General features: G+C 41.1%; 1 protein-coding gene across 9 annotated transcripts in view; it reads right to left on the bottom strand.

Moving 5' to 3' along the window:
• Window positions 1-19,141, bottom strand: part of LRRC56 (leucine rich repeat containing 56) — a 66,352-nt gene that overhangs the window by 19,698 nt on the left and 27,513 nt on the right. For all 9 annotated transcript variants that reach the window (XR_004408671.2, XM_033003474.2, XM_033003471.2 and 6 more), the window contains one exon: window positions 16,395-16,455. Coding sequence is in view for 7 of the 9 variants with exons in the window: in XM_033003474.2 (XP_032859365.1) it covers window positions 16,395-16,455 (61 nt within the window). In the remaining 2 variants the exon portion in view is untranslated. The remainder of the gene's footprint in view (window positions 1-16,394; window positions 16,456-19,141) is intronic.

Genomic DNA, 19,141 nt, shown 5'->3' with positions numbered 1-19,141 from the left:
AGAAAAGGAAAAAAGCATGAAAGCTAATGGGACCTGGTTTCTTCCGAGGCTAAAGCTCACCTTTAATCCATGAAATGTGGTACTAAGGAAGCATGAGCTTTGTTGCACTGCTTGGTATCACTTGGCCCACTTTTGCTCTCTGTACTCCACAAAGGGAGCTCACAAGCCAAGGCATCTGCGCTCCGCGCCCCTCAAGAAGAGCACCCCGGCTCGTACGGGGAGCCAGTGACCACTGCCCCCCCTTCCCTGCCACCGCAGACAGGCAGCAGCGAGGAGAAGAGGCAAAAGGACTTCTTCCTTGGCCCAGCCCTGACCTCAGACCTTCGCTGCAAGTTAAAGCCAACAGCAAAGTTCCCCTGGCTGACTCTGGGGTCATGCTGGCCGCTGGAGGAGCCTAAAATTCTGGGTCAGGCAGTCCCATTTTGGCCCTGCAGATCTTCACTACTGAGTCTGTAATGAGTCACCTCCGGTCAGAGATGTTATCACAGCAAAGTACATCTGCAAATATTTTAGTCAGTAACTAACAAACTAATCTTCTGGAAGCTGTGTGAACCACACTGCAGTTTTAGAGAAAACTCCCTCATTAATTACGACACAGATAATTGCCCTTCGAGAGCATGGCTGCTGTAAGGTGAAACGGCAGCGTAACTCAAAGCAAGCTGTCCCCCACAACCGCATGCACCTGCCTTTCTGAAAATACTTCTGAAAGACTCTGGCTGGTGAGAAGAGAACTTAAGAGCTTGCAAGAGGTGGGAGTGCCTCCTCTGGGACCAGCTCTGCTGCATCTGGCGTGTCCACCTTGGAGGGGGTCAGAGGAGCTGTGTCAGCACGCATGAGCGCCGTCTGCGTGCAAGTGTGCACACAGCTACGTGTTCTCTTATGTTAAGTGCAGAGGAGGGTCAGCTCAGCCCAAACCAGGGAGATGCATCTTGTGACTTTTTAACAAGAAATGGAGTCAATGGGAATCTGCACACCAGTAATAATTTCTCAGGATAAATTATTTTGATACAGTAATAGACTCTTAGTATCAATGTACCAGGGTGGTAAGAGAGAAAATCCACTGTAATTATACACATAGCATACAAAACAATCCCCCCCACCCCAAATAATCATTGACTGAGATTAAAATTAATGAGACAGATGTCAGAAACCAGAACCCTCCCACGTATTAGGCGTGATATAAATGCACAGAAAACGACAGCACCTATTTCAAAAATAGGGTGGAGAACATGATTGAGGAGTGTGACAGCTGGAATAGGAAAAAGATGAGAAATTGTACAAAACTGGTGGCAGCTGGTCATACGAGGGAGCACAGGAGTGCCCCGGTGACGTGCAAACAAAGAGCACGTAGAAGGAACCAGAGGACGTAACTCCCATTAATATACACAACGGATAATTCAATTCCAGTGGACAAGTGTCCTGTCCAGAGTGATGTGGAATCTGGGAACTTTTCAGAAAGGGCAAGAATTTAACAGGCAAAACAATTATATATCCCGCTCACTTCTGCTACGGTTCATGCAGGTCAGGTGTGAAGCAGGGAGACAAGAGCACGGGGCGGGAATGAGCACATCGTACCTCTGGCTGTGATAAACAGAGGATTACAGCCTCCGAGGCTGCCAAACCAGTGTCCTCCAGAGTAATTACTCCACACCCCCCCTACACACTCGCCTGCAGAACGCACACTGAATACCAGATCACGTTTGTAGTACCCAAAAGTGACGAGGAACCAACATAGACTCCCCTAGTTTCACCTGGAATCCCCAAACTTGCACTTATAGTGTATTACTGAAAAATAACATTAATAAACTGAAGGGTTTGAAACCTAGGTCCCAGCTATCTCCAGATACCGCTGCAGGGATGGGAACCCATTAAAACGCTCTGTGTTTCTGTGAGGGTCTTGGCGATACCCTCCCCACTTGTACACAACCATTTAGGACTTTTTCCTATGAAATTCGATGCTCCCATCTTGTCATCACCCCCCCAGACTCGGGGGAGAGCACAGGGGCAAGGAACAATTTGGCTTACAACACCTAATAGCAAGTTTGAGAAATAAAGCGTTCTTCCATTAATCCAACATCCTTGTTCTACAGGGATTGATTCACTCCAGCCAAAATTTTACTGGACAGAGCGCCAAATCCTGCTCTTGGTTTCACCACAATAAATCTTGAATAGCTCCACTGAGCTCAAGCTACCCAGTAAACACAACAGCACAACCCTGCACACATTAATCAGCATGAAAACCATCATTTCTTTTGGAAACTGGTTTTGGATCATTCACCTAGAAAAAAAGCACTAAATCCACTGAACTTGCAGACAGTATCTCAAAGCATACATGCATCTGTTGAATAAATCTTCAGTAGCAATACATCTAAAATAGCCATTGATGTGGATATTATTTATTTGTAAAGGTCTCTCTGAAAATTAGTGCACTGGTAATAGGAGAAATTTACATTTTGAAGGAGTGACCAAACTACAGTCTTAACAAAATAAAGGAAATAAAAAATAATCTCGTCTCTGATCTACAAAAATCAAGTTGAATTTATCAAGCTGCGCTGTGATAACAATGATCCAGTCCATATGTCAGCGAACAATGGTTTGGTAGTACAGATAATTCTGACATCAGAAGCAAAAACTTTTAAAGCCGGAATGCTATTTAAATCAGTAACATATGTTCTATTAGGAGGCTTACATAGAAGTTTCATTGTACTCTCAAATAGCTGTAAAGTATTCAAAATTGTAAAACTGATTGCATGCATGTGCTACTTGTACTTGAGCAAAGCCAGGACACAGTCCCCAACTCTGCCAGCAGCGCTGAGGCCACATCTTTATGTCCCTTCACAGTCCAACCCGTGCCATAGGAATGTGAAGACCTGACCTGCTTTGCAGTATTGCAGTCTTGGCTAGTTTTGTTCATACTCTTCCAAATTCAAGCAGCACTGTGCTGCAAACCGTTGGTTTGGGTCTCTCTCTGCCTTGCACCTCACAGCCCCATGGCACGCAGGCTGCCTTTAGCATCTTGCACAAGTGTGAACCACTGCCCAAGGTGCAAGGTAACAAGCAACATGTCCCACCTGTTGCTGCCAGAAGCCCACTTTTAGGCTGAAATGTAACACCTGATATCCTGACCTCATTCTTCCTTCTGAACTGAGCAGCTTTTTCACAGTAAGGCTTCCTAACCCTGTTGAGACACATTGTTGGAGACTTCAAAAACTAAGCAAAAAGCGACTTTGCTAGGCAATTCTCAACTCGCAAGTTTAAACACATGAGAGGAAGGCAAGCATGTTTCAGGCTAAACAGGAAGCATGCATCTACCAAAGGTCTTTTTAAATAACAACCGTGTCTATGAAATTCTGTTTTCGTAACTCCCTTTTACATGCAAATGAAGAATTTCTTTGTGAACAAAAAGTTATTGTTGCCAGAGGTCTTTGCAGTAGGGTGTCTCTGTAGCCCCATTTTTTTGAGACAACCTTTGCAGGAATAAGAAGCTGTTTTCCAAATGGGCTGCAGCCACTGGCAATATTTCTCCCAACAAAAGGATTTCACTATTTTATTCCAGGCCTTTTTAGTTTTTTGTGGGTTTTGGTTGGTTTTTTTTTTTTTTTTAGTTGCTTGGGTGCTTTTGTGTTATGTTTCAAGTTTGGAAAGGGGCAAAGGTCTGGCATATTGTTTTTTTTTAGCTATGGATCTGTGCCACACACTTCTCTGACAGCAAAATAGATCACTGGGGAGGAAATGCAACTCCCCAGGTTCTGCACAAGGGGACATCAGGGAGAGCATTCAGGGTTTCACACTTTGTCCAGCCCATGACTCTGCCTTCTCAGCTTCATTATGCCAAAGTGAGAGCCAGCCGCCACAGCTTTCATGGGCTTGCTAAAGCAAATTGCAATTAACAAGGAGCCACGTGCTTTTGGCCAGCACTTTCTCTAAAGCAAAAGGTTGAAAACAAGGACAGGAAACTACCTGGCTACAGCAGTCAAAACCATGAACCATCAAGGCGGTTTGGTTGTCGTCCAGGACTGGCCAGAAACCATGCTGGTGGCCCTGGTAGAGTACTTGGGCTCTGCCACGGGCATGTCTGTGACCAATGCTTCAACCCAAGACACTGCATAAGGATCCTTGTTTCACTAACACCAGTGCCAAACCTCCCCCTGCCTTCAGGGGGGCCGGGATCTCCCCCTGCAGTGCCTGCAGGCAAGGACAGCGTCTGGATACAGGAGATGATACCAGCAGAAGAACCCAACCCCAATGAGATACATCCCTGGGCCATTCCTGACTCACACCGTTTTCACTTGTCATTGTTGCTTCTCATTGAACTCACTGTAGTGACTGCAATATTAGACTAAGTGCTATGCTACTTGGTAAGCATTTTATTTTCCATGTTGGATTATACCTCATTTAAACCAAAAGTGCTTGCTGAGACCAACAGGTGAGAGGTATTTGCAAATGAAATTGAGTGCTGATGCACACGCTTCTGTAACTAATCATAATTGTGCTTAAGTTAACCCAGACGCTTATTTCTGTTAAAGTTAATACACACAAAATGCAGCTTTAGTTTCAAGTCGTCCCATTTTTAGTTGCGGTCAAAAAACCTAGAGCAGAATAATAGGCTTGATCAGTGCTGATGTACTCAAGAGTCAGGAACAGCAATTCCCTAACACATGAATATACGGTGTGCGTGGGAAGGATAACGTAAGGTTGTGTTAATTGCCTTTCGATCATTAAAACTGCTTGTCAGCTTAGTTACTGGCAGTGTTTTAACAATGAAAGATCAGTTGCTTTCACTCAGCTCCCACAATTTGAAAGGAGTAGGGGTTGCCAAAGTGCGGTTCTGGGGGCCCAGCCCTGCCCTTGATTTTTTTTTTTTTCCACCCCACTCCAGCTCCCACCCTCGGCATGAAGCTGTGCCCCAGAGATGCTGTAGAAACCCAACACGTCATGCTGCGTCCCACTGGGTGCGTTACATCTTCCACAAGAGCAAGTGAATTTTCAAATAAGATAAAGTGGAGACACAGAGTAAATAAAGCTCTCACACCCACATATCCATTGCCCCTTAATTTAGCCCCACAGCTACTGACAGTTCCTATAGCTTTGGCAATCATTTGTTCTCATTGTTGAAAGTTTACATATTAAAATATAAAGAATAATGAAACTGTGGTTACAGAATGAGTTATTTACATTGAAGGAATGAATCCCACAGTGCTTTAAAATTTCCTGCATGAATAACTTTTCAGTCTCCCACATGTCGTGTGCCTGTTTCACAGTATGTTCCGGGTCCAAGCTTTGGCAGAGTGAGACAGATATATTGCAACTTTGATTTAATATAGATCTCATCCTTCAAAATCAACACTTGAAACTTTCAATGCTGCAGGGTAAGCAGAAGGAATATTCTGTAAAAGATCCAAATCAGCGGACAGATTCAGTGGTGTTAAGACACACACCACAAGTAAAGCCCCCAAACCACTTCTCCTGAATACCAGAAAAACTGGAATTCTAGATTAATTGACCACACAGAACTAAACAATTGGATCAGCTGTGAGTTGCTATTCAAGTTTTGTCATGGTAATGGCTATAGAGTTTCCACTGGAAAAAAAAAATCCTTGAGGTACTGCAGAAATGGGTTGATATGAAAACCTAGAGAGAAAATGTAATTTAAAGTGATTTAGCCTGAATGTACAGTGGCAGGAGTGCAGGTTCTTGAGATTTTTTATATCTGGCACATTCGTATGACACTAATGTTTTCCTCCTGTGGCTGATGGTCATTTTTCTTTGTACCTTTCCCTTCCTTGCCTTTTTTTTTTTTTTTTTTTTTTTTTTTTTTTTAATCTGAGCATATATTCAATAAGAAAACAAGAAATACAGAAGCTGGCAAGGAACAGATAGAGGTACAACTTGGGCCTGTGAATGGCTGGCAAATGCCAGTTGTTTTTCTCCAAATTTCTTTTCTCTCTCAGCCTCTAATGTTCACCCTAGATTTGGCATGACAGATTCGTCTCCATATGTCCCGAGTGAAGACTTTTTCCTTAAATGATAGCTTCAAGGGAGATTTTCTCTGCTTGTACTGGCCTCCAGACGTTCTTTTGCAACAAGCAAACAAAATGCAGAAGAGAAGCTTGGGGGACCTCAGAGCCCATCGACCTCACTACTGAGGCAGATGAGACCTTATAGATTTTCATACTCAGGGTGTTACTACAAGACAGAATCTCAGCATTTATTTCACATTACACCAATAGACATCCCAAATCTGGTGCAGGTGTGCTAACTGGATGTTTAGTAAATTCTACACCACATCCTTGATTTCTTTCAAATTTCCACCCCAGGGGCATCTAGCAGTAGGTGTTTCAATGTGTCCTCGGTCATGGAGATGAGCTTTACGGCAGAAGTGCAAACCCTCACAAGGGCTCTCAGATGCCAGAGATATCACCGATCAGCTCCACTGGCCAATGGAGAGACCTAATGACATGTGAGCAGACTAATTGTTGTAGCTCCCCAGCACCCTCCTGCCAACACACATCTCAAAAGGCCTGCCCAAACAATTTCAGAGGAGCTCACACAGAATTCTCCCACCCATCTTGACCTAGCTTTGAAGGCAATGGTAGCTGCCATGCAAAAGTAACAGTTCCTTCATAGACTAACCTGCAGTGGTTCCTTTGCAGGAATAACTTTTTGGAATTGCAGGAATGGCAATAGTTCCTTTACAGACTACCAACAGCCTCACCAAAATGATACACAGCCTTTGTGCAAGAGAAACACACACCATGTAGACTTCCAACTAGTTGATGATTTGGAATAAAACCCTTCATTGGCTATGATCTACGTTGATCTTGAGAAAAGTGATTCTATTAACTGAGCTGGCTGGCTATTGGCTGTGAAGTAAGGCAAAATATTCCCCAAAACAGGTGCAGAAGAGTCATGTAACCCTCGACCTGCCACATGATTCAAAAGTGGACGCCCACACCATGAATTCCAGTGGTTGTCAGTATCTCTCCAGTGAAAAAAAAAAAAGGTTTCCAAATTGACATATCTATCAATTTTTACATAAGCTTACCTAAATAAATAGTACAGACAAACTGGTTTTACTGCTAAGTACAGATGGTAGGAAATGAAATAACTATTTCACAAGACACAGACAGATATACAGTTTTCTTTCAAACTACGTTGAGACTAATGTTTCTTCTGCACCACTAAGTTAGCTTGAGAATGGAAAAGAAAAATCTCAGAGAAGATGGGTATGAGTGATATGTAATATTAATGAGTGTATAGGGTTGAGAGAGATGGCTCTCTCTAATTATAATGCTTTGTGAGTTTAAAAGTAAATACCAGTTAACCTAAATTATTCAAGAAAAAATAATGAGATTCTTGAAAACAAAAAACCCCAAGCCACTCAGAAAAAAACTGCACTTTTACCTTAAAGTAGTCGGAAGAATCATTGCATATTGCAGATTAGAGCAAATACTCAAAACATACAGAATTTGTTTATTCACATAGGTGAACCTTACAGAAGGTCCTTTTGACAATGGTGGCTGTATTGTTTAGACACATAAGAGTGAGAAAATAAGGCTCATTATACAAATAAGCACATTTTCAAATATTTTCAAAATCCTCCAGTATGATTTACCAACCGTATTTTAATGTGTTTATTTTATAAAGGATAAAATGTATGCTACTTATTCCTACTATTTATAGGGCCAAAATGTATTATGTGGCAATAAAACTTCTTTTTTCTTTCTTATGTTCTTATGTCACATTTTACAACTGGGTTTACCTTGGGCTGCTGAGAGCAAGAACTTAAAAAAAAAAGCCTGTGGGAACTGAATAGGGGTAATTATTATAATTATAAACAAGAGCGAGATAAACTGAACAACAATAAGCAGAGTAAACCAAAACTCTGTAAGTTCTTGCCTACGGTGACATGAAGCAGTAGAAAGTGGAGTGGTAGGACTGTGAGGCTGATGAAGTTCAAACCAGGAGATGCCACCAATGGTGTTTCAAACACGCAACCTTTCATAAAACTTCTGTTACCAAAAGGGGGTGGCAGGTTGCGGTATCACACCTTTGTGTTCAGGTTCTCACCTCCGGGAGAAGAGCGTACGGTGTGACTTAAGGCAAAGGGTGAAGAATGCGCACACATCACACCTGCTGATGGAATCATGGACCTCACCTCCTAATACACAACAGCATTTCTGTGTTTCTTTTTGCAGGTATTGATCCACCCCTGGGAGACCCGGTGCGCCCTGTGAAGATGTCAGGACAGAAGGATAAAACTTTGCCAAACAGCAAATCAGAAAGAAATCTAGAGAAAAAGAAGTGTGCATTTATTTTAGGGGAAAAGTAGCAATAGATCCTTTGTGTGCAGTCATGTGTGCGCAGAAAATATGAACAACTCAATCAACTGGGGAGTTGGAGCGTGGAGAATATTTTATAGAAATTAGATTATAAAACCTGATTGTACACTGAAATTCTATTTATTTCTTCATTGTTTATTCACATTGCTTGGCAGTTACCAACTGATGAATACAACCACACAGCTTAATTTCCCCTCCAACTTGACTCCCTCCCTTTTTTAAAATCAGCACTTACCTTGCATTCCAAGAACATAATTTCCCACTGAATATAATTATTTTCAATAAAAAAACCCACCCAACCAACCAACCAAAAAAAAAAAAAAAACAAAAAACAAAAAAACCCAGGCTGCAGAAAAGCAAGTGTCTTGTAGGAGAGAATCAAAACAACCTACAACCCATTAAACTAATGCTAAGATTATTTTCCTACCTATTTCCATGAAGATAACCCTTCCACAGCCGGATAGCTCCACTGGCAATGGGCTAATTACTACTGCTTCCCAACCCAGTTCTTTGGGTTTTCTCAGATGATGATTATAAGCATTCTTTCTCATCACTGACTAAAATGAACATTTAGGTGTAAATTTTCCTAAGTGATCTCTGACATTGACAGCTGAAACAGAGCAGCTGCAAACCCTAATAGCCAGGCATGGAAGTACGTATTTGCTGGCAGAAATCAGCTAGTTATTACCAATGTTTTTACTTATCATATTATAGTAGCCATCCGGAGCACATAAGTGAGATCATGATCCCATTAGGCAAATATATCCCTTGTACATAACTCACTCATAAGACTGTGCCTGCCCCAGAGGAATATATAAAGTAAACAGCTGAGACTGAAAATATAGCAAATTTCTACAGCTAACCCAGGATGCTGTAGAAACAACAGTTAACCCAGGAACTGAGTTGTATTTTTGAAGCCCTGGTCCGGTGGCTCAGCCACAAAGCCTAGTCTTGCCACAGCCTAGGCTAGCCAAAAGCTAGTCAGCCCCAAAGCCTCCAGTCGTTGCCACTGCTATCTCCAGCTGGCTCAAAGAGTAAAGCTGCCCCGTTAATCCCAGCGACTGGAATCAGGTGAGCTCGTGAACCCCTAAAATGCTCCTCATTCACTAAAAGCAATTGGTGCATCTTAAGTAATTACTACTTGTACGCGAACAGGATTTGTAAGACCAAAACACTGATTAATTTAGAATTTCGGAGGTTCCCTCTGGAAATGACAAAAACTTTTATCTACAGGTTTTCTTGATGAAGGGAAGTAAAGGAGAAACGGTGTACAGAGATGTGGCTTTTGCGTGTGTGGATGCATACAGTTGTTTTTGCTCGCTTATCTTAAAAGAGCAAGGGCTGGATTCTTCCCATGGGATCAGTCTACCCTCAGATGCCAGAGAAGGCAGGCAGGATGCCTCTATCCTCAGACCTTCTCACAAGAAGGGAAAAGCTGAGAAGCGTCCACCACCTCCACTCTAGTCCCCTGACCCCCTGAAACACACTGCGCTGTCTGAACATCTGCAGCTCAGGGAGTGCTCCCTTGGAGATGAGCCGCATCTCCTGGCTGAACAACGCCCAGAAAAGCTGGACCCCAGGGAAAATTATACATGGAAAAGGTCTGAAGGCTTCATGTCAACAAGCCCAGTCTCCAGCAGAAGTTTTTACTGCTTAAATATTCAAGAGAGCTACGTTAGCAAGGTAGTGGCTGAGGCAGCAGTAAAGAGAAGCTGAACTCTCAGCTTGGATAGGTGCATGGCATGAGAAAACATCCTGAAAGGCCATTTTTTACCAAATATATTCAAAGTGGTGTGTCTATTCAGATGTTGGGCAGAGAAGGGGCATAATTATTTATTAAAAGATGGGCTGACCTTATCTTGCAGGTGATTACAGGCAGACTTGCTGCATGCATTATCTACTTTTCTATTTCACTAGCCACGTTCACACTGCAAAAAGTGTTGTGGTCTCCGATGATCCTCTTACAGCTTCCATGCCCTGCACTGTACTGCAGCTTGGATCACAAGATAGAAACATGATAGCCGTGCCCCTGCAGGAAGAAACCTACCTCCATGGAACTGCTCAGGTGACAACGAGAGCAGATTCTCTCGGTTCTAGACCCTCCCCACTGACCCTGTCATGACCAGGAGACTTGCAAACTTGGAGCTGCAACAGTAGGATCTGTCTCATAACCCTGTTCCTTCCAGATACGCTCTGTACCTGACAGCCTGAAATAGGTGGCAGGGGAGCTTCAGCTAGGGAAGGCTGCACAGAAATAGTGCTGAAGGCAAGAACCATGGAAAGACACTTGTTCTGATGTCCTCTGTGCTTGCTGCAGAATGGAGCCTGAGCTCCAGAACTGCAATGGTGCATTTGTAGAGAAAACAAATCCAGCTTCCCTTGCTGGTGAGTCAGCCCATCAGACTCCCTGATATCTAAGGACATAAAGACATTCACACTCTCTACCTTGGGCACCTGACCTGACCAAGAAAAGGCAGAAGCATTACATTACCTCCCTAGTCAAGGGAGCACTAGGCATCTCAGAGGGGTCCACCCAGAACAGATAAATGGTCAAAGCAATCAGATTTCCCTAGGGCCTAAGGCAGACAGGCTGATTGTGCTTTACTGAAAATAATGCACTCAACTAAAAGTAGATGTATTTCTGTCCCAGATCATTACTTTTTATCAATGAGTGTCCTCAGAGCTGTCAATGCTAAATAAAACCTGAAGTCACAGCAATTTTGCCAAGGTTTGTAAGATTCCCAGGGATCTGCAGGCATTAATACAGAAAAGACTCATTAATACAGAGATTAAGATTCAAATCAAATGCTTTTCTAGATCCTGGCAAGCACCCAAAGTCCTCAAAGAACATGTTCTTAAGATAGATTTCATAGCAATCGTAACTGCCAAAGGACTTTCAGGCTGGCTACACAAAAGAAACAACAGAAACACTTCTTAAAGAAACTTGTTTGCATTTGAAATTAAATGCTTTCCCCATCAAGAAAAGCAAATGTTAAGCAGTGATGCTCTGGGTGCTGAAATATGGACATGAAGAGATTCACCCAGACCAAACCAGAGCAGTGGTTCCCTGACTGCATGTGTAGGTACAACCTGCAGCGAGAGCACCCCGATCCCTCAATTAAACACTGTAAGCAACTACTGTAAGAAATTGTTCCCTGTGCAGGGGGTGAGGCGCTGGCCCCGGGTGCCCAGAGCAGCTGTGGCTGCCCCCTCCCTGGAAGGGTTCCAGGCCAGGTTGGACGGGGCTGGGAGCCCCCTGGGCTGGGGGAAGGGGGCCCTGCCCGGGGCAGGGGGTACCACTGGGGGGGCTTTAAGGTCCCTTCCAACCCAAACCATTCTGTGATTTGATGTACTGTAATGGAAATAACTCATCTATTGACAAACATTTGCACCTTTAATGCAAACTAAGTAACTGAATTGGTTTTAGAAAATATGTTTGGATTTTACCTATGCTAATCCTTGTTGCACAAAACTCACTGTATTTGCATGTAGTACCTACGCTACCTGCATCAGACATAGTAATGCAGTAATTGCAAAAAATTAGAAACAACGGGGAAAAGGAAAAGCCGACTGGAGAAAAAGAAAAGAGCAAGGAACGGAGTAAGTACAAATGACAAGGGAAAAAACAAATTTAGGGGAACTTCTGAATTTCCTCTGTTTGAGAGAAAACTATCCAGAAAACAGTGGGTGCCTTGACACACACTATCAGCAATACATGAAATTTTGGGCTGAGCCGTGTCACAGCTCAGTCTTATACAAGATGGTGTAACTTGGCCCAGATCCAGCAAAGCACTTGGACTAATGTTCAATTTTCAGCTTGCGAGCAATTCCACTGAAGTGAAACTTGTGACTTTAAGAGGTGAGCATTTGATTAAACTCTTTGTTGTAAAAGTACCAAGAAGTAATATTGCTAAGTTCAAATTCCTACAGATCCTGAATCAAGTCTCAAAAATGTTTTTAAACATTGGTTTAAAACCTTCGCCCTCAATTAAGAAAGAATTAGTTTGGCTCTGGTTTCTTAAAGTCATGAAATGACCAGTAAAATCCTTACTCAAATCACTTGGCTCACATTTTCAGTTATTATTTCACAGTCAAGAGGGCTTGAAACTTTTCAAGAAGTGAATACAGGGATTCCCGTGTATCCAGTCTTGTCCCCGGGAGCTGGTGTATAAAACAAAAACCAACCAACCAGCCCCATCCTAAGACTCATAAAAGCATGAGAGTTGTTGAATTTGAATGTACTCTGCACCTTGTCCATTTAAACCTTCAGGACAGAGGTCTCATTTCCACTCTCCCACAATGTCTTTACTGACCCAAATCGACCAGGATTACTGTCCTCTTGTTCTGGGGGATTCTTTTGCAGTAGGGCAAGAGCAATTGGAGAACTGCATGCAATGCAGTCTGCAGCAAAGAAATGTTAACTCTCTCTGGATGAAGGAAATCTGCCTTCCTTTCCCTATATCCCTCATACTTACTTTTGCCCCCATACTCTGCAGTTTCGGCATTTCATCTCACTTAAAATGTAATAACCTCTCTCTGTTACAAGCAGTTGCTTAAGTAGCCCTGGGAGCAGACCAGTCTTCTGCTGGCTACAATGGGTAGAGATGAATGGGAGGAAATGAACTTCAGCTGGTAAAACAGCTTCTGCTATAAATTTATGGGAACCAGTTCCTGAGATTCCCCTATCTGATTTAAAAGTCCTTTCATAAAGATATCTGTGTAACATTTTTAAACAGATCTTTTCATTCATCCCTGAATTGAGAATAAAAGCAATCTGATAAAAAAAAATACATACAGTACATGCCAAAGCAGTAGTAGTAATTCATTGGCCTTGAAATAGTTTTTTTACTAGAAACATTACAAAGACAAGAACCGTGTGTCATCACAAAGGACAAAAAAAAGGCAGTTTTTAACAGGCACTCTTCAGAATAGGCTCCACGTTTCATCCTCAATTATCAGTTCATAAATCTAGAATTCCTTAGCTGCTAGCAGATGGGTGAAGGTCACCAAACAAGGACCTTATAAAAATTAGTGTGATTTAGAAAAATAACAACAATCTGAACTAACTTCTTTCCACAATGCACTGGATTTTCCAGAGCTGTTCCCCTTTAGCAAAGGGCCAGTAGAAAACTAAACCCCAGATATAGCCAAAAAAGAAATTCCCTTTCAACTGCCGAGATGGATTGTCTACAAATAAACTTGGACATAATTTCCTTATGAGTTAAATTAATTGGTTGATAATGAAATCCTGCACTTACATACAGCCTTTAAAAGTTTCAAGTATTCAAAGGTAATGCAAGCTTTCGGAGACCTGGGGAGGCACCATGAATTTACAACTAAAGTAGCTCAACCACATTCCCCATCAAAGGAATCAGAACTCCTTCAGGAACTACCAGGAAAAGCCAATATCCAAACTCACCAACCTAGCAAGCCTTGCTCTCCCATAGGAAATTGTTATACATGAGTACCCTGATTCCTCAACTGCCAGAACATCCCTCTTTTGATTTCTATTGAACAGCGAACAACATACACCTCAGCATCCTCATAACTTAAGTTCCTATGTGAGGTTGACAGGAGTAAATGTTTCCAGAAAAATCAGTAATGGAAGTCAGGATCATAAATCCTTATTTTGACATCTCCCTATATGCAGTTTACGATCAAGAGAATTCTTCTCCCATTTTCAAACTGAAGAAATATGTTTTTAATTTAATTTCATCCTAAAATAACTAGGAAATTCTACCCTGCAAGACATAACGAAACAAAAACAAAGTGGCAAAAAGCAGGTTTCCCATCTTATTACCCACTCATGCATACACACTGACAGTCTTGTTCGTAGTGATTCACCATAATACATTTTTTTCACATAATATAGCATGAAAAGAATGTCTGCTTTTAACATCCCAAGTATGTATGAGACACTGTCTATCTTTTGCCTGCTTTTCTGTCCTTACCTTCTTTTCAGGAAACAAACCAATTTTCCAGTCTGTCCTTATGAGACATTTTCTGTTATCTGCTGCCCATTTTCAAATTACAAATGCGACGATTCTGACCTTATGGCTCAGAAAGTCTCTGGGAATTACTTTCAGTGAGAAGGAAGCACATTTTTTCTATCATCCTCAAAAACCGCAGTTGCAAGGGTTTGGTTGCATACAATAAAATAATCACTTTTTGGACAGAATTCAATAAGTTTAAATCAGAAATAAGATTTCTAAATATTTTTGAGTAAATGGCAGTAGCCTGCTAGCATGGAAGCAGCTATGTTACATTAGCTATCGCAGACATTGCTTACTGCTGTGACAGCGATGTTGCTTTAATGGGCATTAAATTGACATGATGCAGACATCCAAAAATAAAGTTCAAGTGCCCAGGCTGTGCTTGCATGGGCTGTGCCTTAAGTGGTCTGTGTTTATCAACGGCAGATTGTCAAAGATGGGAATTAATAAAGGAAAGCTACTGCTGCACTATACTGAGTTCTGGTCTCGGAGAGCTAACAGAGTCTTCTTCCTTTACCTGTTCCCTGACAAGTGCATTTAACTGGCACACTGAATGCACACTTACTTAAAGGAGGAGTAGCTAGCTTCTCCTGGGGTTTATGTGCTTGGGAAGTGTCACAGTGTTAGACTTGATATCCAAGCCAAAACATATTTATGTTATAGTTGGTCAAATCAAAACTTGAGACCAAACGTTACCTGCACCAAGGACCAGGAGGATGTCAGGTCGCAGAAAATGGTTTGCTGACACTTCATGACAGAAGTTAGAGTCTCAGAATGCACAGGGATGTGCAAAAGCCCACTAAAGCCATAAGTCAAATAAATGAAACAGTTTAGTTTTCCTGAACTGCATCCTGTGTTCAGTACCAACTGAACAGTCAAAACATTTTCCACTGGCACATTTGAAGAGAATATGGATTTTTGACCAAACAAAAAAACTCTTTGTAATTTTTTTTCTTTTCAATATAATTGCCTTTTGATATTGTCAAAAATATATTTTTTTTCACCGACTACTTACTCCTCCTTTGCAATAAGGAAGCAATTTCATGCTTATGACAGTGGTTGATTGCCATTAATATAATTGCAGCAATGTAGAATCACCACTTTTCCATATTATGGACCAGAAGGTGGAAAAAAGCCATTTACACTGCAAATACTTAATCTCATCACCAGAACAGGGGAAAATAAGACCAAAACATGACAACTGAAGTTCATTAGCTGCTTTAGTGATGACTCAGGAGACCGAGACAAACTTATTGCTATTTCCCAGCAGCGAACATGTTCCCTTTAACAAGAATTAGCAAAATTTTTTTTTCCCCCCCGCAAGTTTAGCAGATGATCATACAAAGCCAGAGAGCTGTCCTGTTTAACATAAAGATGGCCTTTTACACAGCCCGTTACTGATATGAACTGTACTTTTTCATGATGTATGAATTACCAAGGGTAGCACAGATATCAGCACAGGAGACAGAAGACAGCTCTGCCTCCACATTGTGACGGTTTTCCCTTCTACCTTCCCGACCTGCCGACTCCCCAGTTCTCTGGGAGAAAACGTGTGATGATTTCACGGAGCTCAGCAAGCCGGGGACACGCAGTCTTCATAGCAGCTCTCATAAACCCAACTTCATTGACTTCAATAAAACCAAAGTGCTTTTCATCAGCTGAGGAACTGGTCTGACCTGTGTAGAACAGGCTACTGTGCACAGTAAAAGCCCAGAGACTGAAACACTCCGAAATCCAAGCGCCCAGACACAGGTAAAAGGCAAATTTCTAGCTTCTTTCAAATACACAACAAATTTCCATGGACTTCAGCATGGCAGGAGCTTCCTTGGTGGCAGGCTGAGGCTAATTCACTGGCACCACTGCAAGTACACTGATTTATCCCAGCTCAGGTCCTGTTTTAAGCTTACGTGGTTGCGGAGCACATATTCATGACCTAATCCGTTATCACAGCATGGGGAAATGGGAGAAATGAAAGCAGCCCAAATGAAGATTTTATCACTTAAATAAAATTGAGGGCTGTTATTCTTTATGTTTGTTTCAGTTATCATTCATTTCTTACCTCACAGACACAAGCAAGCTATTGTTCAACTTCAGTTCTCTCAGATTAGGTAGATAGGCACCTATGGGAACAGAATAAAGAATCACTTTGCAGACCTGGGAGTAGAATAAAGGAAACTTCTGACAATTACCAGTCGAAGTATCTAATTTTACATGCTTTTCTTACCTGTTTCTGCCAGTTCTATGCTGGACCTCTTCTAAGGAAATGAATGAGATTATTTCACTTCAAAAATATTTCGCCCTGTGCATTTTTGCAACAAATATGTATTGTCTACATGGCTGTCCAAATATAATTTTTGGAACCCCTCTCTGACAATTCTGATAGAGCACCTTTCCAAACAGACAACAACAGAAACTGGCTTGATGGGTGACTGTTTTCTTTGGTCTGATTCCCAACCTTTATTGACTATTAACTGAGTGACATTCAGAAGAGGTAAGGGATGATTTTGAGTATAGCAATTCATGACCTTTGATTGCTGCATCATGCTCTTGCTTCTCTCCCCCAAAATCTTTTTCTACCTATTTAATGGCAAGTAGCGATGGATTTATTGGATACACACTAAGTAACACTTCTTCAACATGTAATTTTGAGTCAAACAACAAAAGCATAATTTCCCATGTCACAACATTGTCTTTTAGAGTTCAGAGGTCCCCAGAAATGCTACAGACGTTTTGCTAAGCATTGTCTTCCCCTTTTAATTTTCTGGATGTGATCCATTGTTTACTATTCAATTGTACAAGTTTTATATTAATGAAAACTTGAGTATTCTCTTTTTATTACTTTGATTAATGCTTTTTTCTAAACATGTGTCTTTTTGGTTATTTCTACAAGTATGTCTAGAACCTATTATTCTACAGAATAATTTGTATGTAAGCTCAAGTTCCAGGAAATATTTGCTACAACAGCAAACTTTTACCCATTCCCACTAGCAGAGTTTACTCATGGCTGGCGAGCATCTTCCAGTATAACATGCAACCATGTAGAGGTAATACCAGTTTCAGACAAACAGGATCACTGCTAAAACATTAAAATCTGTTCTCAGCAAATATTTTTATGAGTCCTCTGAGTAATCTCTCTCTGGCAAGGGTGATTTAACAGCGTCCAGAAGAACATCATTCCAGCTCCTCACAAAGGATCAACATTAAAAACAAAAAATAAAATAAAAAAAAGGAGTGGGATCACAAAAGCAAACAAAGGACATCATGTTGCTCTTGCCATTTCCCCAAACAGAACAAGAGTGTTTATGGCAAAAACATTTTTTAATAAATCATGCTTTAGTAGAAGTATTATATACATCTAATGCTATTTGGGAGTGATTATAATACACATATTGATCTTCATGCTGTACTGACAATATTTAACTTCATGTCTTTGCAAAGCTCTTTAGAAAATATTAAAAATTCAAAACACATCATGCAATTTGTTAGCCTTATTTTTTAATAATCACCATAATCCATAAAAGTTGTAGTACAAATTATAACACACCATCCTCATCCTGCAGGGAGTACTTTCTCACATCAAACAAGCTTTATAAAGTATGGCAGCTAAATAATTTGGAGTCCTGACAGAGAAGATTCTAGGATCTCTGTTAATTATTCACAGCTGTTATACTAGCTGGTGAGCAAAGACTTACTCAGATATAATCCATGCACTAAGAAAACCCCCACAGAAAAAAATTAAAAACTAGATTTAAAAAAATCGCTTACGTGCTTCTGACAAGAAACCTGAAGCACAGAGAGATGAAATGACTTCCCCCAAAGTGTTAAAACAAAGAAGAAGAAGGATTCAGTAGTCTCTTCAGTCCCAGCACAGCGGTGGGTAATAGCCTTGCCACGGATTCAACCCGAGAGGCCAAAGGGTTCCCAGGCAAAGGCTACTGCAAAGCATTACAAAGCCAATGGGTTTTAAAAACTACTATTAAGCAGAAGATTTGATTGAGGAGTCAAGAAGACTAGCTCAAGAGAAATGGAGAGACTTTCTCAGGAAAAAGCTTTCCAGGGAATGCGTTTAGGGTTGGTTCAGGTAAAAAACCCCAACTATTAAAGGATTCAAAGAGGCAGAGTGACAGGCTGACGATACAATTTTCACATCTGGTTATTTCATTATTGTAACCTGATCCTCCATCTCAGACATTTTATTGTATTTTGGCATAATCTACCCCTGGGAACTTGCAGAGTGTTAAGCTCTAATGCACTGCTTACTAGACTGAAATAAAAGTATACTATGTGCAGTGATGCAAAATTCTGCCAACAAGACTTTTGCAATATATTTTTCTAATTCTGCTGGTTCTTCCCTCCTTTAAGTTTTATATTCAATATGTAAGTATTCTTTGGTGCTAAGAATCCACTGTCCATTTGATTTTGCTCTTTCTTACAGCCCCAATGCCTTCTATATAGAGACTGGAAGACCGAGTTAAGAAGAGCAAATTGTAAAACGAAGATGGCAAAATAATTCTATCTGAATGTAAAAACATACTTCTAATTTTCTTAGTTTTAACTCTCATGGCATCTTTCCTGAGAGCAAGGGTGCAATTTATTCTTAAACTAACAAAAAAATACTCTAAAATATCAAACCCATTAACTTCTAATATTAATTTTTAAAGTACAAACAATATATTCCTCATCCTGAAACTGCCTTCATACTGTATAAATGCTATTTTTAAAAATGAAAATGATCCAGAAAAATACTGACGACTGCAACACAAGGCTGAGAATTCAGAATGGCAAGCAATGTTATCTCATCTGCCT

This window comes from Tyto alba, unplaced genomic scaffold (genome assembly GCF_018691265.1).
Source record: "Tyto alba isolate M040663 unplaced genomic scaffold, T.alba_DEE_v4.0 Super-Scaffold_8, whole genome shotgun sequence".
Classification (NCBI taxonomy): Eukaryota; Metazoa; Chordata; class Aves; order Strigiformes; family Tytonidae; genus Tyto; species Tyto alba.
This window is presented reverse-complemented; position numbering and strand designations above follow the sequence as displayed.